This window comes from Aspergillus nidulans, chromosome III, assembly GCF_000011425.1.
Source record: "Aspergillus nidulans FGSC A4 chromosome III".
Lineage (NCBI taxonomy): Eukaryota > Fungi > Ascomycota > Eurotiomycetes > Eurotiales > Aspergillaceae > Aspergillus > Aspergillus nidulans.
Genome location: NC_066259.1, coordinates 3,176,636 through 3,200,743, shown reverse-complemented (window position 1 = coordinate 3,200,743; position 24,108 = coordinate 3,176,636). Strand labels below are relative to the sequence as shown.

Below are 24,108 nucleotides of genomic sequence, written 5' to 3'. Positions count from 1 at the left end.
GAAGGAACTCAGGATGCCCCCGTTATATGCTGGTTAGCCTAATGCTAGACCTCAGTGAATCATAGACGGAGTTTCAGGCAGATGGCAGCATAGTTGACCTAGGATATGAGATTGTTACAATTAGTCAGTGGAGCAGTTTCGAATCATATGTTATTGTAGAGACATCAATTCACTCAGCCCTTCCCTTGCCAACCCCTACCATTCCCAATAACCCGCTAACCTCCTTCATCCCCACGACACGCCAAACCTCCGTGTCATCTGGTTGAGGCTCCATTTCAGGCGGGATATCAACTGAGGACGTATACTCCGACATATAGAAGTAGACACCTGCCTCCTCCACAAAGTTAGGCCGATCTAACACAACTGCAAGAATCCGGCACGGGTTTGTGAGCATGCGCTCAGCGGCGCCCACGGTGTCAGTCAGGTACTGGGGGTAGATGCGGTGAATCTCGCTCGAGGAACCTGCAACGGTGATGGTGTGACGGGCACCGACAGGGAAAGGCGCTATGAGGGTCTGAATGAGGTGGCTGTGAGCAGGTCTGATGGAGGACCATGATGTCGAATCTGGGATGAAGAATTTTAGGTTGATGGTTTTGTGGGAAGGGAGGTGGAAGAGGAGTGACGATGAAAAAGGCGAGCGGTAGCTTTGAGGAGAGGTATAGATGAATGAGGGACGTTGCGCCAGTGACTGAGAAAGGGCGCGTAGACGAGGTATTGCAGGTCAGCGTCATCTCCCTCGGAAGTATTGGTAACAGTCACGACTCCGGCGTCATCATCCATGATGCGGAACGTAGATTCGACTGCATAGTTGATCTCCGTTGACTGCTTCTCCAGCTGTTCACGAATCTCTGCTTCAACATCAGGAGGCAGCTCTGCGTTGGCGAGAACACCCTCATCCGTATCCAAGGCATATTCAAGCTCCGGGCGTTGAGCATTAGGGAAGATATCTGCCACTATAACCTGGGAGACATCGATCTGGCACTGAATACGTTCGATCGATAGTTCGAACCCGGCGAGGCCAAGCTCATCATCACCGTCCGCTCTCCGCTGCTCTTCGACCACATCAGCTTGAAACCTGGAGAACGAGCGGTTGAAGGCAAGGTCGTCCGGAGCACTACCGGCTTCGATGTATAGGTCCCAGTCGCCAACATAGCCTAGACGGTAGCTGTGAGACCGTAAAAGGAGACATCGACCTATCGGTCTGTCGCTACATGCGTTAAAAAATCGCGGAATAAGCGGGGGAGGATTGGGGACTTTCAGACGATGCTGGGATTTGCGATATGCAATTTCCCGGCGGTTGTGTTCGATGCAGGCAAACGCATCGGGTGGACAGAATGAGTAGATCTCAAATAGAGGAAGGACTGCGTCATTGTAGAATCCTTGCAGGAGATACGCGCGCAAACTTTTGTGGTCTGTGTCTAAGAGGACGGTGCTGTAAATCTGGATGGGGACCAGATGGCTTGAATAGGGATCGTAGCCTTCTTCAATATATTGTTCAAGGACGACAGGATGGCCTAGGTGGTCTTTGTAATGGCGCACCTGCTGCCAGCCGGTGGCCTCGCTTGATTCAGACATTTGGACGTGGAGAAATGTAAGGACGCGAAACACGAAACGATCCTCGACTATAACGTTAAAATAATAACCCACTTATGTAAGCTCTAGGGTTGACCTAAAACCCGACTATTTAACTAAATAATTATACGGAGTTAGTACTGGACTGACGCGCCCGAACTCGTATAGCAGAGGTGTAGGCATTTAACCTCATTGTCGCGGACATGTCTTACATAACAAGCAGGCTCAGCCGCTCAGGGTCTTATAGGATGCAAAAGGTGGACTTACGGGGATCTGGTACTTCCTCTCCCAGAGACACCAAGTAAAGCCCTAAGGTGGCCAAGAGCATGATCGCGACAACCCCTGGATCCCTTTTTGGCTGGCCCAGTGCAGGCTAGGCTCATTAATTACTACACTCAGTTCCATGTCCGTGCAAATAATGTTATTTTATTTCCCCGTCTTACTGTTGAATGTGATTCCGGATGCACTTACAACCATGTTAGGGTTCCAGGTATATTTGGCCTAGTGACTATGAAGTTACCTCAAGTAAAAGCTATTAATCATGCTGGAGTACTAAAGACCAATGAACAACTAACCCTCACTGGCGACAGATGTGCTTCCACGACTAGCGATATTGCGGTCAACTACGACTACTTGGGCGATTTTATCCTGACGGGGTCATGAAGTTTAGTGGAAATATTACAACCGACGCAGCGGCCGACAGCCTCTCGATGAATCGAGAGACACAGGAGAAGAGATCTATCGTCAACGAGATAAATAGTCAACCGTCAGATCGCACCCGGCCCTTAGTAGGTTACGTTCGTGTAGGTGAAACAATTTCCTTCTGTTCCCTTTGAGCGTACATACGTATCCAAAGCACCCCCGGAAATTAAAGATATGCCGTGATGGGTTCTCATACCTTCCTGCGGTCAAGAAGGCAGGTAGAGACAAGTAGGAGTGTAGGGAGTACCGATACCGGGGGAAGTTTTGAGCTGCCAATAAGCGTACTGGTAGCGGAGATACTGTTAACGATACTACCACCGGGTCCAGAACGCTCTGCAGTAAAATCCAACCCAGCCCGAGGTCCGGATCCATGCCACTTTTCTTCTAAGAATTGTGTGCATCTTGTTTCCTTACTCAGGATGGAGTACTATAGGAAACAAACCATCTGTTAAAGCGTGAGTCTCGTACTATCAACCTCTTAACCGAACTTCCTGGTGACCATAATATGTTAAGCTGCTCTACCCATTATAGAGCTCCGATATGATAAAACTGGAGTTCTTGGTCTTGCTATTCCCAGCTTGACGAATCAGGATCCGACTACACATCGTCCCAGGTAGACATCGTAGGACGAGTGCTGCTCAGTGCCCATGGAAACATCCACAGGGCCTTCTAGCATGCTTGCTGTCACCTACACGCACTCCGGTCACGGGTCTACCTTGGTACTCCCTTATGTAAGGTCGTGAGTCGGAAAAGAGCAAGGTATATAGGGCATGGTACAACAGAATGCGATAAGAATCAGCCACCCTAATTTGTGCGTCTGTGTTTTTAGGATTCCCGCCGCAATTTACACGGCTGCTCTGATATCTCAAGTGCGTAATCGGGTATTCGGGGCAGTAAGCTGGCACTTGTGACGATTTAGACAAGACATTCGGCACAATTTCAGTGGCAGAAGACATGTGTTACCCAGCCCACCTTGTTAGTTAATATCCAACTGCCGTAGGGTTCATACGACAGTCCTCACAGCCTTGCTCTGATAGGCCAACCTGTTATGGAAACTATAATTTCTTCGGAGGATTATGGGTCCCATGGGCCGATCAGCAATCCATAAATCGCGGGTCCACTCCCATAGACACCGCTAGCAACAGAAGAGCAAAGAACCTTCCCACTCCCGTCCGAATTTGTAATCACCTGTCTCTTGGTTTCGTCATATATAGCTTCCTCCCACCGGAGTTACAACGGTAACATATAGCACATACTTTCCCGCACATACTGCCGATAATCTCACCTACCAGCCACTCGCCCACTCTCGTATCACCATGAGCACTCAGAAAGCCGTCGTGATTACCTCTCCTAAACAGGGAGGCCTGGTTACTGATCGTCCCATTCCAGCTCTTCGTGACGACTACATCCTCGTCAAGAACGTGGCTGTGGCCCTTAACCCCACTGACTGGAAACACATCGCATACCTTGCACCTCCCGGTGTCCTCGTCGGCTGCGATTACGCGGGGATTGTCGAGGAAGTCGGCAAAAACGTCAAAAAACCGTTTAAGAAGGGCGACCGCATCGCCGGATTCATTCATGGCTCCAACCAAGTGCAGCCCGAAGATGGCGCGTTCGCAGAGTACGTCGTTGCCAAGGGGGACATTCAGATGCATATCCCCGACAAGATGAGGTTTGAAGAAGCCGCAACGCTCGGTGTCGGCATCATGACTGTCGGCCAGGCACTGTATCAGAGTTTAAAGCTTGCCCTGCCGACTGAACCCACCAAGACGCCCGAGCCGATCCTCATCTACGGCGGCTCAACCGCAACTGGAGCGCTCGCGATCCAGTTCGCTAAGCTGTCCGGCTACACGGTGCTCACAACTTGCAGTCCGCACAATTTTGATCTCGTGAAGAGTCTCGGCGCGGACGCAGTTTTTGACTACAAGGATGCCAATGCCCCCGCCAAGATCCGCGAGTACACGAACGACAAGCTCCGTCTTGTGCTTGACACAATCTCGCTCGAGCCCAGCGCCAAATTCTGCGACGGCGCCCTCTCCACCAGCGGTGGCGAGTACAGCGCGCTTCTGCCCGTCAGCGTCGACCGCGCCAATGTCAATTCAAGAGCCACTCTTGCCTACACGGCTATTGGCGAGGAGTTCCAGTTTGGCGACAAGACGACCCCTGCGAAGCCAGAAGATAAAGAGTTCGCGGCGCGCTTTGCCACTATTACAGAGTCGTTGCTGCAGGATGGGAAGATCAAGGTGCATCGGCCTAAGGTTGGGAAGAACGGACTTCAGGGGGTGCTTGAAGGGTTGGAATTGCTGAAGGAGGATAAGGTCAGTGGGGAAAAGTTGGTTTACAGGGTGGAGGAGACGCCGTAGATGTGATTTATGTCTTTAACATCTATATCTGACAGGTCTGGCTCGTATCGTGTAAATAGATAGAATTGAGACCAGCAGAAAAGGAATAACTCCGCTTCAGAAATGCCTCCAAACGGCCAAGGCTTGGCCCTGAGAGTGCCTAAGAATTTTACTTGTTTATTTTCTTCTGCCAACCCAGTTTATTTCTCGTGGGAACGTACTATTCAATAGGCTTAACTGTTCCAATCTTATTACATGAACCAGTCAGTTAGGGTATGGGGCGCCACCGGCCCCAGTTAGGTCTAGACGCCGCAACCAAAAACCCCAGTCTCGAGGTAAGTGCTTGAAATGTCTCAAACTTTGGGTTTTTGGGATTGCTAGTCATACACGCTCACGACCGACGAGGCGGGACACATTCCCGAAGATTCTGCATTGTTAAACCCTTCAAATATTAAAGATCTGCAGATATGAAAGGCAGGAATGCGCTCTCTATCTATCCACATTGCTCTTCTCCAATTCTGTGTACTAACTTCGTATCATCATGGGCCTTCAAGAAAGTCCTCATTGTCGGCGCTACCTCTGGAATTGGCCGGGCTATTGCAACCAGACCGATTGAGAAAGGCATACCCGTCGTGATATCCGGCCGCCGAGAAGAGAACCTGCAGGAGTTTGTTCGCCAACATGGCAGCGACAAGGTCAAAAGCAAGGTCTTTGATGTGACAAAATTGGACAAAGTAAGGAGAAGCATGCAATGTACAAGGACAAGCTAACAGCTCAAGATTCCCGTTTTCGCCTCTGAAGTCCTCATCGAGAACCCCGACATTGAATGCGACTTCGTCAATTCGGGCGTCCAGCGCCCCTTTGACTTCTCCAAGCCCGACACTGTCGACCTCCCGATGTTCGACCAGGAGCTGGTCACAAACTACGCATCCGCCGTATACCTCAGCAAAGCCTTCATCCCCCACTTACAGGCCCGGAAAATCAGACGTCACTCATTTATACAACCTCACAGATGGCCCTTGTTCCAATGATGCGGTGCCCGAACTACGGGGCTTCCAAAGCTGCGCTGCACCACTTTATTCTCGCTCTCCGCACGCAGCTGCGAGATGGTCTGGTGGTAGAGATCTACCCGCCTCCTGTGCAGACAGAGCTGCATGACACGAAGCATCAGCGATCTCAAGAACGGACATCTAATTGGGATGCCGCTGGATGATTTTACTGACGAGGTGTGGGCAAGGCTACAGAACCGCGAGGAGCAGATTGCTGTCGGGTCAGCGCAGGAAATCTTTGACGCGTTTGAGATTAAGCGGCAGGGGCTGTATAAGGAGATGACGAAGATGTTGGCTGGGTTATTTAAGCAGTTTCTGAGGTAGATAGTAGTTGCGTGCTTGAGAAGAATGCGAAGAATTTGTTGTTTTCTCTTCTCCTTTCCTTCTTCTTCCCCCTCCTATTCCTTTTCTTTTTTACCTTGTCCCTTTCACGGTGGTGGGCTTGAGACGATTTGCTAGCTGTCTACTCGCCATATACTCTGTACATTCAGTCAGGCTCGGACTATTAATTCTTGCTACTATAAAACACTAGATATCACTGTTCCCCTGCCTCATACTACAAGAGTACGCTCCAGATTGATCCGATGCTCAATGTCACGAGTTACAGTCGTTGATGCTAACAGGTAGTATTAGACTAGAAGAATTAGCTAGAGAATTAAAACACAGTGACCGTTGAGCTTCCTAGTGTAACGGACCGACGTTGGTGCCAACCTTGATTCGTCATTCCGGAAGTCAGCAACAATCATACGAGAACTGGCCTGTACATGGCTTATCCCGGACCAGAGATTCAATTGGCAGTTGGTTCCTAGTGGACTGGCTCGTCTTAATTCGGGCAATGCTCGAATCAAGACTTCGGGCGTAGCTCGTCACACTCAACATAATTTCCCGCACTTTCTGAGTTTTTCTAAAAAAAAATACACGAGTTAAAAATTTATTTTGCAACTTCATCCACGCGTCTACCACCTTGTTGCTGCTTGAAGCTGAACTTTTCTGCCACTCCTTATGTGGCTTATGACTATACATAAAGGATATATGGGGGCCAAATTTGCGGCGTTATATAGATCTACCCGAATGAGCCCACAGTCTTGTCCGCATCTAGCTTAGTCTTCGCAACCCAGTGGATCCCTACGCGGCTGACGAATATCGCCGATTTCGCAGGCAAAACGTCATCCGTCCATAGTAGACAAGAGTCCTCGTCCGCTGACAACAGTCACTACAAAGCAAGTCATTCTGAGATACCAGGACCACAGACTTATGGCACCACTCGGCTACAGACCAGAGACACTTCGAAGGGTATGTCGAGCGTGTGCGCGCGGCAAGCGACGTTGCGACCAGCGCTGGCCATAATGTAGCAGATGTCTGGCTCGGGGCATAAGTTGCGAATATGCCAACATCCCTCTTACGGGAAATGACGCGGTGGTAGCTGTACCGTCTGACCGACCAGCACTCAGAGGCCTAGACCGTTCGCCACCAAAGACAACGACTACTACTGCGGCGGCGGCAGCAGCAGCTCCATTTATTACCCCTACCATCCATTATCCTCTGACTATGGAAATCCCCAAAGACTACGGGCAGAGTACCATTGCCCTGCTTGTAGAAGGTGTGTCGTCAATGCCACTAGAATTCGCGCAGAATATGAAAACGCACATCATCCACTCTGGGCTCTAGCCCCGTGGTTCACGCTCCGACACTCTCCCACCGGCGCCGATCCGGGACATGTACGCCGTTTGCTAACTGTACCCGCGACTCCACAGTACGACAACTTTCCGGATGCTGCTACGACAGAAGACGATGTATCTCTACAGACAAGTCCTCCGCGCCGCTAGCTTTGAGGCGGCACTCGCCTCGGCACAAGCCCTGCTGCTAGCCCAGTGCATGCTCATCGCTATAGAGGGTCCCGATGCTCCCTTCTCAGAAGCGACTAGTGTAATGCTCCTCAGTCTCGGCCAGAGGCTATACCAGCAAGCTCCAACGCAACTACGAAGTAGGCTCAGTCCGCGACGCGCATGGTTGTTTGCCGAGAGCGTGCGGCGCACGATCATCGTTGCGTTCGTTCTCCGGGGCGCATACTCGCTCAAAAAGCGGAATTACTCTGCCCGCACTCCGTTCATTGATTCCCTACCGTTCGACATGCGTACCGCGCTCTGGGATGCCAGTGCCGAATCGTGGACCGATGCAGAGGGTGACTCAGCTGACTCGATTGTCTCCCTTCACCAGTACTCCGGGATGCTGGAGAGTGGGCTCATACATGGGATCTCGCCATTTGGCGGGTTGATTCTTGCTGCTTGCAGGGGAAAGGCCATTGAGGAGGTTGCATATCCGTCGTTGCCTCTCGCTAGATCAGGTCAGAGTATTTGAATCACAAACGACCCGTGATCCGACAGCTCCTAACAGTGCTGTCTCTGTGGGTCGTTCATTATTTGCTGCGCTCCTTCCTTCGATCTTGACCGACCAGGCCTATGTTATTCGAACACTGGCACCCATCGGTGTCTCGTTGACGTATCAGGAATCTCTGCGGCTCGTGTATGTTTCAACCACAATCATGCATTTCCCTTCCAAGTTTATGTGGGTTGACCTGGCTCTCGAAGGATGGCTGTTACCATGTGGCCACAATGTTGAGGGTCCTGCCCACATACGTGGTCACATATTTAAGAAGCAGGTTGGTTTCGTCAAAAGCTCCAAGATATCAAGATGCATTAGAGTGCAAGCGTGAACATAACTGGCTCTAGTTATGTGTTTGCCCGGCTGGGAGCTTATGACATGAGCCAGGGATGGTTCATTCTCATATGGCAGATGAGGACGGCTCAGCCGTGCGCTCCTAAGGGGATTAATAGTCGCCCGCTCTAGACAAGGGCGGTATTAGTACTGGGCTCGGATCTGATATAGTTGAAATCACATGATGTATTCATACGCAAATTTCATGAGCGCAGGTTTGTGTTAGGCGGATGTCCATGGAATTTCTTACACTCCTGAGCCTTTAGGTTGTCCATTTAGTATACGATGGCTTGCAGGCCTAAGGCAGTATAGTAGACAGCTGCTGACATCACTATTGGCCATACACCTGGTAATCGTACTTGAGTATTCGCCTGCAGGATGAATGGCCTCGCCTGGAGCATATCTGGGGAGCATTATCGCATTTGAAGTCAATATACTTCTTCAGTCTTAGGAGTGCTGAGGCTACAGGAGTATCCCCAGATCTAGATGGACTGCTGCGCCGTCAGCATTCTTACATAGTCTACTAGTCCTTCGACTAAAAGGTCCGCTCGAGCTCTACCTTGATGTCGAAAGGGTTAATGATAAGGCTGTAATTTAAGGGTCAGTAAAACGTGAAGAGCCCTACATGTTTTACCAAACGCCAGGATTGGGCTGGGTCTGGTAACCTGTGAAAAACTCATGTCTGAACCTTCACTGGCACTGCCGGCTAATTCACCACAGCGCCAGAGCAACAATCCGTCTCTTCTTAGGCTATTCTACCTCTTCCCACTTAAGCTATCCTATCTTCTCTCTATTCTAATCTTCAGAGCCAAATGTGGACAGCCCCAGCCTGTGTATGGCGATGTCAATCTGGTACATGTAGGGATTCTAGGCGTGGAAGACGATTCGCTAGGCCATGTTGTTTAGTGCATTATTGTATTTACTATCTCGTTATATCTAGCATGCTATGTTTTACCAGTGATTTTCGTTCATGGGAAATATTACTTACTCAGAAGACAGGCGAGGCAACATGAAGAAAATCATATTAATTAGCTCCCAGATGGCTCTGATCGCGTACTCCCGGCTTCCTGACGGACGATATCCCATTTCATAGAAATGAAAAGTCCATTGGTTTCCAGATTGCGGTATCTATACACGTGGTAGGGCACATTTACTTCGACTGCTGTAGTGACCGACTCAACTTACGACTGCTTGGCCTAAGTCTATCAGACTCCCAGATAAAGATAACATTCAGGGTCGTTATCTCGTAAAAATCCGGCAAATTAGATAAGAGCTGGTCCTATCTACTCCAAATAGCCTGAGAACTCCAATGAACTCCAACTCCCCACATTTTCGAAGTCAGCAACAAATAACAGTGTAAGCCCTGGCCCGCTATGTGTATTTCAGCCCCCATTCTTATCTCTCATCTCTCCTATGCCTTGTCCTTTTAACCGGGCTGCTCCGCACAAACATCATTCAGGTACAATCACAGCCACCCGAGAAAGGAAACAAAGGTGAAGAGGAGGCATGGTTCTTGGTTACTTCAGTTGGGCGACGGCATTCTCGCTGCTAGCCAGTACTGCCGGGGCAGCCATCGTCAAAGGCCAGACGGTTGCGGTGGGCAGTAATACGTACTACGTGCCTCCGAATATTGTCACAACCCTCTCACTGAGCGGAAAATGGTCGGGCCAGGAGGATGGTCTGGTACCGCTGACGGTCTTTAGAAGCGATGCCAGAAACCTGAGCATCGCCGCCGTCAAGGATTTGGTAGATATCTACGAAAGAACAGATGACGTTTTTAGCACTGGCTTTTTGGAGAGTACGTTTACCTTTCCTGCAGTCATTAAGGCCACGATAGCTGACTGCAGCAGATGTCTACTTCACATACAATGGCAGCCATAAAAATCCAGTCCTGGATGTTTCATTGCCTTCATTATGGCCGACTCGATTCTTTGGCCATGCTGCCCCTTACAATCCCCAGACTTCCGTCAATAGCACGAGTGACATACCACCAGGCCCCTACTTCCTGGATCCAGTCACAGGCAACATCTACGAAGCCTACCTCCTCTACTCAGACGTCATGGGTTCCTTCACACAGGGCCTGATCGCCACAGGGAACAACACCTACGATGTCCTCCCTGCCAGCCTGCAAGGCTACGACTCACTGACGATTGGCGTGCCATCTCGCCTGTACTACACGAAGACGCCGGAAAAGCCGCTTGCCGGTGTCCGTCTGGGAGTGAAAGACATCTACGACATCAGAGGCGTAAAGACTGGCTGCGGGAACCGCGCGTACTATGATCTCTACCCGGTTTCCAACACGACTGGTCCGGCAATCCAGTCTCTTATCGACGCAGGTGCAGTTGTTGTGGGCAAAATGAAGACAAGCCAGTTTGCAAACGGGGAGACTGCAACAGCCGACTGGGTCGACTATCACTCCCCCTTCAACGCCCGTGGAGACGGATACCAGGACCCCAGCTCCTCCTCCTCTGGTCCGGGCTCAGGAATTGGCGCATACCCATGGCTCGATCTCGCAGTTGGCAGCGACACGGGCGGCTCAATCCGCAACCCAAGTCAGGTGAACGGATGTTTTGGAAACAGACCATCATTCGACCTTGTCTCTCTCGACAACGTCATGCCCATGTCTCCTCTCCTCGATACCGCTGGCTTTTTGACCAGGGATGCAAAACTCTGGAAAACAGCCTCGGAAGTTCTCTATGCTCCCTCCGGCCTGAAGTCATACACCAAATACCCCAAGTCTATTAAGACAATCGACTTTCCAACAGAGCCATCCACTGAAGCCAACAAAATCCTCCTCTCCTTCTTGCATAAACTCTCAAGGTTTCTCGGAAACGCTACAGTTTCTCCACTGGATTACGATCGCCTCTGGGAGCAGACAAAACCATCGACGGTCTCGTCGGACACGACCCTTACCTCTCTCCTGAACCTAACCTACGCCATCCTAATTACAAAGCAGCAATTTCCTCTCCTTGGTGCAAAACTCTATGAAGACCATGCAGCCGCCAATGACGGGCGCCGTCCATTTATCGACCCCGTCCCGTTAAGCCGCTGGAACTGGGGTCTCGGTTACGCGGATGAGCAGCTCGAGGCCGAGATTAATAATAAGGAAACCTTTAAGTCCTGGTGGAACAGCACCGTCCAGGTATTTGACGAGGAGACCTGTGCAGATAGTCTGGTGCTATATGTGGGCACTGCTGCAACGCCTACATATAGGAATGTATATCGCGAGTACGTGCACCCCTACCTAATATTCCACTTTCCCAAGGAAACCAACTGGCTACGGTGCCAATGCTAACGTGAACAGCATCCCCGGAATTCCACTAGGCTTCTCTGTATCCCGGATTTCTAACATGGCTGGTGTTCCGGATATGGTAGTCCCAGGTACGTCCCTTGTCTCTTCGCCTTCCACCAAGACACTGGCAACAATTAACTGTGTCATATAGTCGGCCAAGCCCGGTACAACTCTACTATCACTATGCGAGAGGAGTACCTCCCCGTCGCCGTGGACATTATTGCCCCGCATGGCTGCGATCTCATGGTGTTTAATCTTGTCAATGAGCTGGTGGAAAAGGGGATCGTGAAGGAGCCAGTGGCGGGGTCGACGATGTATGGGGATGAGACGATTTATTAATAATTGTATTCCGAACAGGATTGATTGTTTAATTGTTGTGCTAGGGTTCTGTAGTGATGTATATTGGGAGCTTAAGATGCATTAACATCTTTGCTATTCTCTGGTTGTTTCGGTTGATAGCCCGGTCCGGCCATAGCCTAGATTTAGTTTATGTAAATGCATGATCAGTACTCAATGAAGTCTTTATGCCGTAGACCTCTTGACTCTCTCCTGCGTTGTATAATAGGGACTTTGCTATCTCGACTTGGGCTCTCCTGCAACGATTATTCAACTGATTTACTACATATACTGTGGAACGCTTCTGCAAGATAGGTCGAGAAGCCAATGTATGCCTCCTGTCTAAATAAATTCTAAAACAATTACTGGAAGCTGATGTTGCATCTTGTAGGGTAGGCGAAGGTATAGCGGGCATTCAGGAAACAAAAACAGGCTAATATTCCGCTGAACAAGAATACTGAGTAATGACACTGCTTGTAAACCACTAAAAAACGCCGGTATGTCTGCAAATTCTATAGAAGTGACCTAAGCGGACTCTTCATCTTATTTTCCTCCTCAGCCGGACCAGCCAGTCTCTTCCCCTCCGGATCAACCACCGGCTCCCCAACAACAGTGGCCTTAATTTTCTTTCCAAAATACCCAATCTCGACGCCCACCCCTTCATTCAGCCCAGCAGGCACCCAGGCATAGACTACTGGCTTCCTGATAGTATATCCAAAAGCCGCATTCGTGACATATCCTACAGCATTCCCGCTAAGATAGACCGGCTCCTTGCCCATAACCATGGACATTCCATCATCAACCGTCAGACAAGTCAGACGGCGGGTTAGAGCTTTCTTGCCGCGAGCTCGTAACGCAGCCTTACCAACAAATTCCGCTTTCTTACTCGTGCCCTCCAGCTTCAAGTTGGCAATGGCGGATCCTAGCCCGGCCTCGTATGGATCATGCTCGGTGGTCATGTCAACTCCATACGTGCGATAGCCCTTCTCGATACGGAGGGCGTTGAATGCCGCCCGACCAGCGGCGATGAGGCCATGCCTTTTGCCTGCGTTGAAAATCGCCTCCCACAGGCGTGCGCCGTGCTCAGCAGAGGTCTGGATTTCCCAGCCGTATTCGCCGACGTAGGACTTCCTGAACAACGTGACGGGGATGCTTGCGATAGTGACGGCTTTGGCGCGCATGTAGGGGAGAGATTTGTTCGAGATGTCTGTCTCTCTAGGTAAGGGCAATGAGTGTAGGACGTCGGCTGCGCGTGGGCCCCAAAGGCCAATGGCGCATGTGCCGCCTGTCACATCTTCGACGTGGACCCAGTCTGCTGGGGATTTCTGCGTCTGGTACCGTGCCTTCCGAGCTAGATATGCCAAGTCTGTTGCTGTGTTGGCGCCGATCTGATAGGTAAAGCTGCCGAGTCTGGTCACGAAGACGTCGCTGTAGATTCCCCCGTTCTCATTCAGGAGCAGGGCATACACGATCGTCCCAGGCCGTACGTCCACATCGACAGTGCCAAGGCCCTGCAGGAGAGCGACGGCCCCAGGCCCCGAGACAATGAACCGATGGAACGAGGACATATCGTACATGGCGACTGCGTTGCGCGTCTTCCACGCCTCGACGGCCGCGATGGGCGAATAGAACCTGGCCGACCAGGCGTCTCTCTCTACTGGCCTCCAGTGCTCGGGCAGAGACTGCAGAAGATGAGCGTTCGCCCCGTACCAAAAGGGTCGTTCCCACCCTCCTAGCTCCATGAAGACAGCGCCGAGCTGCATCTGCTGCGCGTAGAATGGACTAACTCGCAGATTCCTGGGCGACTCCCTCGGCTGCAGGGGATGGATGATATCGTAGATCTCGACAAAGTTCTGCTGTGATGTCTCCTCGACATACGACCTGTTCAGCTGAACACGCTCAAACCGTGATAGCTCACACTCCGAAACATCAATGCTCGACCACCCTCTCGTGAGAATCTCTGCCATAGCCCTCGCCACACCGGCCGAGTGCGTTACCCAGACGGCCTCCGCCACAAAGAAGCCGTCGAGATTGGGCGCCTGGCCGACTAGGGGCCCACCGTCTGGCGTAAAGGAAAAGACCCCATTGAACCCGTCGTCAACCTGTGCGTTTCGCAGCGCAGGGAGAAGCTTCTTTGTCTCCTCCCATGCTGGCGCAAAGTCCTCACTTGTGAACTCGAGTCTCGATGGCATATTTTTTTCGTCAACATGCTTGGGTGTCGCACCGAGAGCCCTCGCGTCGACAGGCATGGGCTTGTGTCCGTAGTAGCCGATCCCAACTCGGTCGCCGTGCTCGCGGTAATACAGGTCCTGGTCTTGGTGTCTCAGGATAGGCAGAGTCGCATTGAGCCCGTTCATCCGGCTGTTCGCATCACGGTTGCTCAGTTCACCGATAGGACTAGTCTTTGCGTACTGATGTGCCAGCGGCAGCAGGGGGATCCCAACCCCAGCCATCCTCCCAATCTCGACGCCCCAGAAGCCCGCGCACGAAACGACATTGTCGGCGTACAAGTCCTCCCCACTGCTCGTCCTCACCCCCTTGACTTTGCCGTTCTCCTGAAGGATCCCCGTGACGGCAGTGTGCTCCCGATACTTCACACCAGCCCCCCTGGTCCTCTCAATCAGAATCCCCGTCGCGCGCGCCGCAAGCGCCAGCCCGTCAGTCTTGATATGCAGACCCCCGAGCACAACATCACTTTCCTTGTTAAGAAGCGGGTAAAGCCTTCGACACTCGTCTCCATCAACAAGACGGGCATCGACTCCCCACGAGACAGCATACCCATGCTTTCTCTAAAGCTTTGCCACTCGTTCTGGCGTCGTCGCGACCTCTAAACCACCTAGCTGATTGAAGCAATTCTGCCCATCTTTCTCGATCCGCTGTAACTTCTGGACCGTGTACTGTGCGAACCGCGTCATTGTCTTGGACGGGCTCGTCTGGAAGACGAGCCCTGGGGCGTGCGAAGTCGAGCCGCCCGGCAAGGAGAGCGGGCCTTGCTCGAGCACTGTGATGTTGGCTGCAAGCCATCCTTGAGCCAGGAGCTCGTCGGCGAGGTTGGCGCCGACGATGCCGGCGCCGATTATTATGATGCGTTGTTGGGGAGTGGGAAATGTCATTGTCATTTGCATATGGATTCGGTCTTCTCTCTGATGCAGCAGCAGCAGCAGTACCATAGCTATACCTATCCTGCCCTGATAGGAACTGTTTGCTTCACTTCGGTTCCACGACCGTGTGTCTCCAACGGCTACATACGGACACCGTTTCCGAGCCGACTACAGTGCTGCAGCTCCTGTAGGGCTCCAGCTGGCTAAGCTGGTTGGATCGATAAGGCGCGGAACCGGAACCGAACCGATTCCCCCGCACCGTGCCATGGCATCGCAGGTTCTAGACTGTATCATATCTACACTGTCCTGGAAGTCGGTTCCAGTTTTCCATATAGGGAATTTTTTCTTTTTTTTAAATTTATTTTCTCTATTTTGGGGGGGGGGGGGGGGGCTTTAGGCCATACATTGCATGACTCAATTATGGTCTAAGTCTGGATTGATGGGGCAATTGCCGTTGCTTATCAGGTGACAGATCTGGGTCAGAGGACTTACAAGCACGAGATGGCCAGTGAGAACGGCAGACCTGGGATTATCGTCTCTGTATCTGGCCCTGGTACCCTGATATCTGTGCCGACTAAGAGACGTTCAGATACATCACAAAGCGTGCGGATTCGAGACAGCAAGCTCGTTAGTTAGCTGGGTTCCAATGTCGGCAGCGCTACTCCAAGGTTAGCAATACGCCTAATCCCGCTTTCGCACCTGGAAGACCGCATCGGGATGGTGAATTGTGTATGTAGGCGATACCTATGACCTGGGAGGTTATATGTTGTTGACGGCATGGCGTGAATTTATCTCCAGCTTGCGGAATATCCGAACCACGGAGCCGTCAACGATCTCAGCCACTTGAAAACGCATATTAGTGAAAGCGGCCGCTAATGGGTGGTTAATTTTTTTTTTTTGAAAGTAGGCCATAGTGTAAGGCTGCGCATGGGCCAGGGCCTTCAGAGCATCGTGCTCTAGGCTTGGTATACGGCGGAAATGCGTATTTTTACTGACAGCACGTGGGCCAGTTGGTCCATGGGTGGGCCGGCTGATGTGTTCGCGTCGTTAATGGGCCTTTGGCAGTCTGGCTGCACGCATGGCATTCAAGTTTCATCCCTAGATATCGTCAACATTGGTATTCTCGAGGCTGCGTTGGGGCAGGAAAAGAGTGCATTGGGTATGGCGCTCTGGGTTTGAACTGCGATGTCTGCTGCTCGGCAACTCAGTCTCGGTGTGATGGCCGCTTGTATGGCTGGATGGTATGATTATTCTTCGTGTTGGTGGCAGAATGGGCCGCATCAGGATGTTGTTCAGGTCTGGCGCTTTGAAGAACGTCGACAAAAGACTCCGTTAGGATAGGACTGGGGGCGTCTTGGGAAGCAACCAAACAGTTGCAGTCTTGTTTGTGACCACTATTCGAGGACCCTGTCAGAAGACAACCAACGCCAATTAACCTGTATGATACGTTTGTTCATGCTGAACTCGGCCGGATCTATAGATTTCCCAAATTCCACCACGCGGACCCCTCCACATCCCCAACCACGGGCATCGAATCGTGATACTCAACCTCGTCCATATTCCCGGAGAACTGGCTCGAGTCCGCCCACAGCCACGGCGTATTCAGCATGAGACTATCAACGGGCGCAACAAGCGGGTCCCTCTCGCGGTCGCGGTCCCGATCACGAAGCGACGTATTCCGCAGACTCTCGGCCGTTGCCGTCGTCGGACTCCGATAAAGAGGCATGGGCACAGCCTGGCCGCCGTCCGCCGTGTTAACACTGACTTCCGGTGAGGCAGTGACGATGATGTCGAGATTCGAAATGTCGTTGGGACTAGGGGTCATGGTTGTTGGTGCTAACGAGGGGTGGAGGAGCCCTCTTCCTTCGGTTTCGAAGTCAGTAGATACGTTAAACTGCAGGATGTCCCACATTAATGGAATATTCAGGTGGATTTTGGACGGGACCCAGTCATCCAGGTCGATGATTTCGGTGCCCGAGGCGATGCGCGTTAGTGCGTCGAGTTTTTGGCTCTGTACGTATCGTTAGCAGCTCCTTCTCCCAGATGAATCTCCTACTTCTCAGAATCAAGAGCAGACTAGTAAGGGTAACATACCAACACCTCACAAGCCCTTGAAAAGCCTGTAAATCCGCGCAAAAAGTCACTACATTTGGCGAAGTCCGCTCGAGACTTGTACTTTAGTCTCGGGTCATCGGCGCAGCAATAGTAAAGCTGCACCGTTGCCGCGATGCCCGCCACATGCGCAAAGAACGGGTCTGTGAGTCGGACATTCTTCTCAGAGACCATGTCAATGAGCCTCACGATCCACGTAGCATGGAGGAGGACCAGCTCAGATGATCGACGCCAGAAACTGTTCGGAATCGCGAGGTTCGGGTTATGCTGTGAGGCCATTATATACAAGAACGGATGGTTGAGGACCGTCAAGATGGCGTGGTACATGAACTGCAGCTTGACCCAAGGAACCCAGTAGCTCTTATTCACTGCAAGCTCCTCCGCGGTCCGTCGATAGAACTGCACGTGGTCGTAGCGATGACACAACGGGGTGCTGTTTTCGATCTCGTTGAGGTCCGACAGCACCACCGCGTACATGGATTCGTGCCGCCAAGGCTCCGTCACACGGTTGCTCGAGCAGTGCGATACGTACGCGCGCACTTTACTCCACACCCAGCCGAAGTGGATGCTCATACTCCAGATCCCGGTGTCATCCGGGGATGCGCAGCCAACGGTGTCTCGGGGGATCGGGGGCGGTCGTGGCATACTGTCGTTGTCGGATGCTCGAGGGTCGCAGGAGGATAAGTAGGGCGGCCGCCATTTGGACGTGGGGATGCTGAGGAGGCCGGTTTGCCGGCCGTATGATTGTTCGAGGAGTTGCAGACTCCAGAAGAGACGCTTCTTCTGCTCCGCGTGCCGGTCCTGCTGGTTCATGTACGCGGCCTCAGTGTCGAGCATGGCGGCCCGGCAGAGCTGGAAGCCCATGCCCAGGTGGAAGCGGCCGAGTTGGAGGTTGCCATCTGTCTGTCCTGTCAACCTTGTTTCCTTTTCCTTTTTTTCTTCTTCTCCAGTTTTCTTTCCTTCTCTTTTTCTCTTTTTCTTTCTTCCTTTTTATTTTCAGAATAGAGCTGCTATAAGAGACTTACCGATAAAAGCAGAGTACGCAAGCAGACAGAGGCTCTCTATTGTAGCCAACTCCACCGTCCCATTCGCAATCCGCAGCATAATCAGGCTCTTTGCGCTGTCCGCGTAGCGCTGGCCCTGCGCGGCATCTCGGGTGAAGCGGCTTGTCAGTGCCAGGATACTACAGATGAGTTCTTCAGGGTGAGATTCGATATTGCCCAGCTCTTTTATGTTCAGACACCAGACCGGCTGGCGGTGGCAGCACTCAAGGTACAGGTCGATTGCCTTTGCAACGGCCAGCGATGAAGCCTGCGGGCTCGCGCCGTCGAGCCCGAAGATGGAGGGATACGCATTGTCTTGCATATACCCGACATCTCCATGCGTGGTGCTCGCGAAGTCGGGTGCCTCTTCAATAGTAGGTTGCTCGTGCTGCCTGTAGTATCAAGATGTCAGCATCATCACTTGGTGTCACTGCAGGGTGTCATACGCAGCGCCTCGCAGTATCTGATTGACCTTTTCTTCCAGCTCAGCGAGTCGGTCCTTCTGCCGCGAAGTTAGTCTGTCTCTCTCTCTCTTTCCTTTTTCTCTTTTTTCTTTTCTCCTTTTCTTTTCTTTCTTTTCTTTTTCTTTCCCCCCCCCCCCCCCCCCCCCCCTTTATTTTATTATTTTTATAGACCTGCCGAGAGACTTACATCAGGCCCACTTGATCCGCCCACTGCAGCATACGAACACTGCTGATTCAACCGAACACAGCACGAACAGGCTGGCTTCTCGCCCGGACAGCGAGTCTTCTTTCGCCTACAGTTGATGCAGGCGTGGTTGGAGCGGAGGCGGCGACGTGTCCCGCTGCCTTCAGGCGGCATCATCCAGTATCGCCCAAGACCAGATACCAAGACGGGTCAGGGGAGGATTCTCAGGGGAACGCGGTAGGAAAGCGGCTTGGATAGCGACAGAGCCGATGACAGAAACAGCGGATGATCCGCGACCAAAGATGCTTGAGGCGCTAGAACGCGCTGGTGCAATAAGAGAGGGCGATGAGGAAGGGAAGGAGAAGAGGGGAGGGAAACATCAACATGACAACACCGGCACTACCACTAGCAAGAACTTCGCACGCATTGGCCTTCCAGAGACCGCAGACAGACTTCGCCGTACGGCTTCCTGAGACTGAGCTTGCAGTGGCCAAGTTCCATGCGGGGTCGGGACCTATTGGCCCGATCAGGAACAGCTTGAGACGGTCATGTGCCCTCTGATAGGCTTTTCTATGGCCCAACCAATCAGAAGCGGAGCTACTGATAAGGTTCTGTCAATCCTGAGGTTGTGGGTGGTTGGGTAGTACAAGGGTTTTATCGTAATACTGGAATTTCAGATACATGAATATCAAATACATGAATACAGATCCATTTCTAATATCAATACTGAAGATATGGATATCGAAGATACGATTATCATAACTCTAATTGGTAGAACTATCCTATATCTAAATGATCATCGAGTATCGCAAATTGTATCCCAACCATGAAGAGCATCCATCGCTAATTAGAAAAGGAACAAAGACAATAATTAAGTGGGAAAAATGAAAGAGGAGAGAAAAGAGTAAGGGGGAAGTGAAGAGAAGAGAAGATAGATCTCTACCAGGCAACAGCAGCCGCCGGCTGAGCGCCCAACCCCGAACAGCATCCCCCAGCGCCCTCCTTTGCATTTGCTCCCGACTGGCAGCTCAGGCTCGAGCAGAACTGCATGTCCTTCTCACTAACGTCGCTCTCCTTGGGCAAGATTTGCCGAGCGGGCCAGATTTCGTTCTTTTCTTTCTCTTCGCGCTCAAAGTGCTCCACGACCAGATCCCGCACGACCTTCTGGAAATACAGCGGTCCCTTCTCCATCGTCGGGTGCAGCTCGCCGTTCACAAAGACACCTGCATTGAGGTTCTTCTGCGCGTATGCGCACAAGTACTTGTCCTCAGACATGATGCGCTTGTACATCTGGTTGACGAGGTCGAAGTCGGCGTCGGAGGCGTTCTTGTTCCGGTAGACTTCATACTGCATGGACGTCTTCGTAGGCGAGATGGGCACGAAACGCTGAGTGAAGAAGAAGTTGGGACTATACAATGGAAGCGTCAGTACTCAGCAGATCAAAGGGTCTATAGGCTTTTGGGGGGGAGGGTGTTGGAAGGGGCTGGAAGGGGTTAGAAGGGATCAAAACGTACGTCACATTCATACTGGCGTTCGGGAAGTAGTAAGTTGCCGCAACCTGCAAACCCGCGGCAACCTGCTCGGGCTTCGAGTGCGCGTCGTGTATGATACTGCCGTCCTTGGTGTCGACCGAGTAGGTCGACAGGTCCGCGACGGCGGGGATGTCCGGGTGCGTCGTCGCGCAGTGGTAGCACTCGTTGTAGTTATCCGCCAGGATCTTCCAGTTGAAGTCGCCGCCTTGCTCCCAGGTGTGGTCGAACACGTAGTCGTCCCAGTTGATATAATCCATGCGCGGCTGCTGGTCGATCCCGTCGAAGTCGTCCTCCCACGCGATTTCGGGCTCCTCCTTCGCGTCCAGGTTCACCCAGATGAACCCGTAGCGGTCGATGTGCACGTGGATCGGCAGCAGACCGTTCTTGCTCTTGTCGAACCCGTCAAGGTCTTGGTAACCGGGTGCCTTGGCGAGCTTGCCGTTCAGCCCGTAGCTCCAGCCGTGGTACTTGCACGCGAAGATGCGCGACGAGCCCTGGTCCTCGGTGACCACGGGGAACGCCCGGTGTCGGCAGATGTTGTGGAAGGCGTTGATCTGGCCCTGCCGGTCGCGGACGAGCACGAACTGGAAGCCGGCCACCTCGTAGCGCAGCCAGTCGCCGGCGTTGGGGAGGCGGAGCTTGTGCGTGGTCATGAGCCATTTGCGCGAGAAGATGGCGCGCCGCTCGAGCTCAAACATCTCCTGCGAGGTGTACCACGACGCCGGCAGGGCGCGGGTTGCGTTCGTCTTCGACGAGGGCGAGCTGCTGGAGGACTCGCGCAGTCCTAGATAGTTGAGTAGCGAGGACATATCCTTGTCTGTTGCAATGGAGTCAAGGCAAACGGGTCTTGATTCAGAAGCTGTTAAGTTTTGTTGTTGTTATTGTTTTTTGTAGTCTTTTCTTTGTTGTTGATGTCTTGACGTTCTAGCGGATTTGCAGCCCTCTATATAGATATCTACCACGGACACCTCACTGAGGACTACCAAGTCATGTTGACGATAGTCAACCACGCTTCCAGTCCGACGGTCTGGACTCCGGACGCCACCGAACGGCTATCAATCGGACGAGCTCAACTCCGTCCCAGTTCCCAGAGCTCGCTGGCAGGAGCCGTCTTGTTTGATACCCGGTCCGCCGTGTCCGTGGCGATGGCGGACCGGCTCACGGTTCACCTCCTTATCTCTCCCGATCTGGCCTGCAGCAACGCTGGAAGAGTCAAACAAGAAAGGTAAGTGCTCGTGTGATTACGTGTTGTTTATCGTGGTACTCAATGACTTGGTACGCGCAATCCCAATTCACAACCCCAGGCCCCTGTTCTTCTCGATATACTCTACGGTATGCATGACTCCCTCATCCATCTGAAGTAACAGTCATCCGTCCTCTCAATGTGCAGATTCCCAGTCTATTGGGCAGTCATTCCGGTCTAGCTATAAATACTGGCGAATTTATACATGGGAAATACATATACCAAAGGCACGATAACCTTATTGGTCAAGCAGGGTATAATTAGATTTAAACGGGAATAAACTATATATCTTTGTTAAAACATATAAAAATAGATTTTAAAAAGAAATGGAAAATAGATAAATAAACAAAAACAAGAAAAGAATAGGGCATCTACCGTTATCAAGGGTTGTTCTGGTTGTCCTGAAGCCCTGAGTGACCCTCACCAATCTTCCACGACACAGCGGAAAAAGCGACTCAGTCCAGTAGGTGTCACGCTATCTCCAGGTCTATTTTCAGCATGCGCAGCCATTCCAACCAAGTCTATTCCATCCCCGGAATCGCTAACCGACCCGGCTTATCTGCGCCAAGCCGGTCGAGACGGTTCACGAGCCGTGCAGGATGCGGGGAAAAGTCGGCCAGCCAGAGCTATAGCTATTGCTCCAGCTGTGGTCAAGCCTGAGAAAAAGAGCAAAAAAGGCTTCAGCTCGCACTCCCAAAGTCAGCATTTACGACAAAAGAGATGGACAAATCCCAACGCATCGTCGTTATCGGCGCCGGCGTCTTCGGTCTCTCGACAGCCCTCGACCTCGCTCAGAATGGGTTCACCAATGTCACAGTCTTGGATCGGAGCATGCCTCCCGTTCCAGACGGGTCGAGCAATGACATCTCGCGCGTAATCCGCTTCGACTACGGTGACAAGGTGTACGCGCAGCTGGGCAAGGAAGCATACGATCTCTGGAACACACCTGAATACGCAGACTCTTTCCACCAGGGCCCGTGTGTTTGGACGGCGCAGAAGAAGGGCGGTCTCGCCGGCGGGTCCGATTTCATTCGCAAGACAAAGGCGATTCTTGATGATCTGGGTCTCGAGTGGCATGATCTGAAGCACGTCGATGCGCTGAAAGAGCGTTTCCCGGCCGTGGCGGGCCGCCCCATTGGAGAGGACTTTGAGGGCTTCTACAACAATGCCGCCGGGTGGGCGGATGCCGGTGTCGCCATGACGGGGCTACGTGATCGCTGTATCGAGGCCGGGGTGGCCTTTGTCACTGGGCCTCACGGGCATGTCTCGTGGTTGGAGCATGAGAAGGCGAAGGACGGCGATGGTGGCAGCTCCATCACGGCCGTCCGCACCATTGATGGCGGGAGAATCACCGGCGACAAGTTCATCCTCGCGACGGGTGCCTGGACGGCGAATCTCATTCCCTCCTGGAACTCGATGGTCGCGACGGCACAGATTGTCGGGTTCGTCCGTCTGACACCACAGGAGGTAGAAGCACTCAAGGACCTCCCCATTATCTTCAACCTATCAACCGGCTTCTTCAGTTTCCCACCGCACGAAAAGACAGGATATCTTAAGGTAGCGTGTCACAGCTTTGGTTATACGCTCTCGACTCAGTCAGCGAACAAATTGGTCTCATCGCCTCCCGGCCGGGCGATTCCCGCCCGGGCAAACTTCATCCCCCAAGAGGGGATGGAGAGACTGCAGGCTGGACTGAGGGAGATACTCCCCGAGATTGCGAAAAGGGGCTTTGAGAAGACCTGTCTTTGCTGGTACAACGAGACGCCAACTGGGGATTTCATCTTCGACTATCACCCTGAGTATAAAAATCTGTTCATCGCCACTGGCGGGACGGGACAGTATGCCATCCCAGTTGTCTTGCACGCTGAACATTGAAGATAAAGAATAATAGCTAACATTCGCCTCCACAGTGCCTTCAAGTTCCTCCCTGTGATCGGAAAATACATCGCGTCAGCGTTCCAGCGCACCCTCTCCCCCGAACTGACACAGAAATGGCGATTCCACACCGAGTACCGCAATCAGCCCCGCGAGAAGCTCTTCACCGGGAGTAACAGCCGCAATGGAGGTGATGGCAGTCGAGGCGGGCCGAACAGGAGGGAGTTTACTGATGAGGAGCGGGATCAGTTGTTGTCGTTGACGGATGCATTGGCAACGAGGGGGGCGAGGATTTAGGGAGCAGGCTTCCCAGCCTTATATTAGGGTGAACTATGGCTGCAAGGGCTGAGGATAGGCGCCCTACCCTGGGATCTCCTCCAAAAGCAGCCATACACTGCTAGATAGCAAGAACTAGAAATCTACAAATTCCAAGTCCATCTCGGCTACGGTAAAGTGTAGTTTGTGAGTCAAATGCACCACAAGTGACTTGTTAAGTCTTGACATCTACTCGTCCATCTCGATAAATCAGGGTAGCAAAGCTAGAAA

At 52.1% G+C, this 24,108-nt stretch overlaps 9 protein-coding genes and 1 pseudogene across 10 annotated transcripts, besides 1 other annotated feature; 6 read left to right on the top strand and 4 right to left on the bottom strand.

Moving 5' to 3' along the window:
- Positions 1-24,108: part of a sequence feature (contig 1.158 1..283337(-1)) that runs on past both edges of the window.
- On the bottom strand, positions 170-2,049 carry ANIA_08650 (uncharacterized protein; the record flags this gene model as incomplete). Its single annotated transcript, XM_676827.1, has 4 exons — positions 170-564; positions 624-1,622; positions 1,840-1,930; positions 2,044-2,049. The coding sequence occupies 4 exons, from the start codon at positions 2,047-2,049 to the stop codon at positions 170-172; spliced, it is 1,491 nt and encodes a 496-aa protein (XP_681919.1).
- On the top strand, positions 986-2,468 carry ANIA_08616 (annotated as a pseudogene). The gene has a single exon. A coding segment is annotated over exon 1 (1,483 nt).
- ANIA_11094 (zinc-binding alcohol dehydrogenase family protein) lies at positions 3,535-4,814 on the top strand. Its single transcript, XM_050611836.1, has one exon. The coding sequence runs from the start codon at positions 3,591-3,593 to the stop codon at positions 4,635-4,637; it is 1,047 nt and encodes a 348-aa protein (XP_050467818.1). The 5' UTR covers positions 3,535-3,590; the 3' UTR covers positions 4,638-4,814.
- Positions 5,084-5,829, top strand: ANIA_11096 (uncharacterized protein; the record flags this gene model as incomplete). Its single annotated transcript, XM_676828.2, has 3 exons — positions 5,084-5,350; positions 5,390-5,551; positions 5,629-5,829. The coding sequence occupies 3 exons, from the start codon at positions 5,084-5,086 to the stop codon at positions 5,827-5,829; spliced, it is 630 nt and encodes a 209-aa protein (XP_681920.2).
- Positions 6,920-8,512, top strand: ANIA_08652 (uncharacterized protein; the record flags this gene model as incomplete). Its single annotated transcript, XM_676829.1, has 5 exons — positions 6,920-6,958; positions 7,117-7,265; positions 7,420-8,009; positions 8,050-8,188; positions 8,395-8,512. 5 exons carry the CDS (start codon positions 6,920-6,922, stop codon positions 8,510-8,512), a joined length of 1,035 nt encoding a protein of 344 aa, XP_681921.1.
- On the top strand, positions 9,887-12,011 carry ANIA_08653 (glutamyl-tRNA(Gln) amidotransferase, subunit A; the record flags this gene model as incomplete). Its single annotated transcript, XM_676830.1, has 4 exons — positions 9,887-10,178; positions 10,231-11,608; positions 11,646-11,761; positions 11,824-12,011. 4 exons carry the CDS (start codon positions 9,887-9,889, stop codon positions 12,009-12,011), a joined length of 1,974 nt encoding a protein of 657 aa, XP_681922.1.
- Positions 12,521-15,888, bottom strand: ANIA_08654 (GcvT family protein; the record flags this gene model as incomplete). Its single annotated transcript, XM_676831.1, has 5 exons — positions 12,521-14,766; positions 14,845-15,151; positions 15,258-15,389; positions 15,602-15,683; positions 15,809-15,888. The coding sequence occupies 5 exons, from the start codon at positions 15,886-15,888 to the stop codon at positions 12,521-12,523; spliced, it is 2,847 nt and encodes a 948-aa protein (XP_681923.1).
- ANIA_08655 (putative C6 transcription factor) lies at positions 16,584-19,348 on the bottom strand (the record flags this gene model as incomplete). Its single annotated transcript, XM_676832.2, has 5 exons — positions 18,916-19,348; positions 18,711-18,766; positions 18,247-18,656; positions 17,204-18,207; positions 16,584-17,120 (listed from the first exon to the last, which is right to left on the bottom strand). The coding sequence occupies exons 1-5, from the start codon at positions 19,087-19,089 to the stop codon at positions 16,584-16,586; spliced, it is 2,181 nt and encodes a 726-aa protein (XP_681924.2). The 5' UTR covers positions 19,090-19,348.
- ANIA_08656 (aromatic ring-hydroxylating oxygenase subunit alpha) lies at positions 19,852-21,253 on the bottom strand (the record flags this gene model as incomplete). Its single annotated transcript, XM_676833.1, has 2 exons — positions 19,852-20,320; positions 20,427-21,253. 2 exons carry the CDS (start codon positions 21,251-21,253, stop codon positions 19,852-19,854), a joined length of 1,296 nt encoding a protein of 431 aa, XP_681925.1.
- On the top strand, positions 21,434-23,859 carry ANIA_08657 (NAD(P)/FAD-dependent oxidoreductase; the record flags this gene model as incomplete). Its single annotated transcript, XM_676834.1, has 4 exons — positions 21,434-21,669; positions 22,054-22,268; positions 22,391-23,525; positions 23,598-23,859. The coding sequence occupies 4 exons, from the start codon at positions 21,434-21,436 to the stop codon at positions 23,857-23,859; spliced, it is 1,848 nt and encodes a 615-aa protein (XP_681926.1).

Bases quoted from the DNA above. Each gene is read 5' to 3' on its own strand.
- ANIA_11094 (XM_050611836.1), top strand. From the start codon at position 3,591: ATGAGCACTCAGAAAGCCGTCGTGATTACCTCTCCTAAACAGGGAGGC.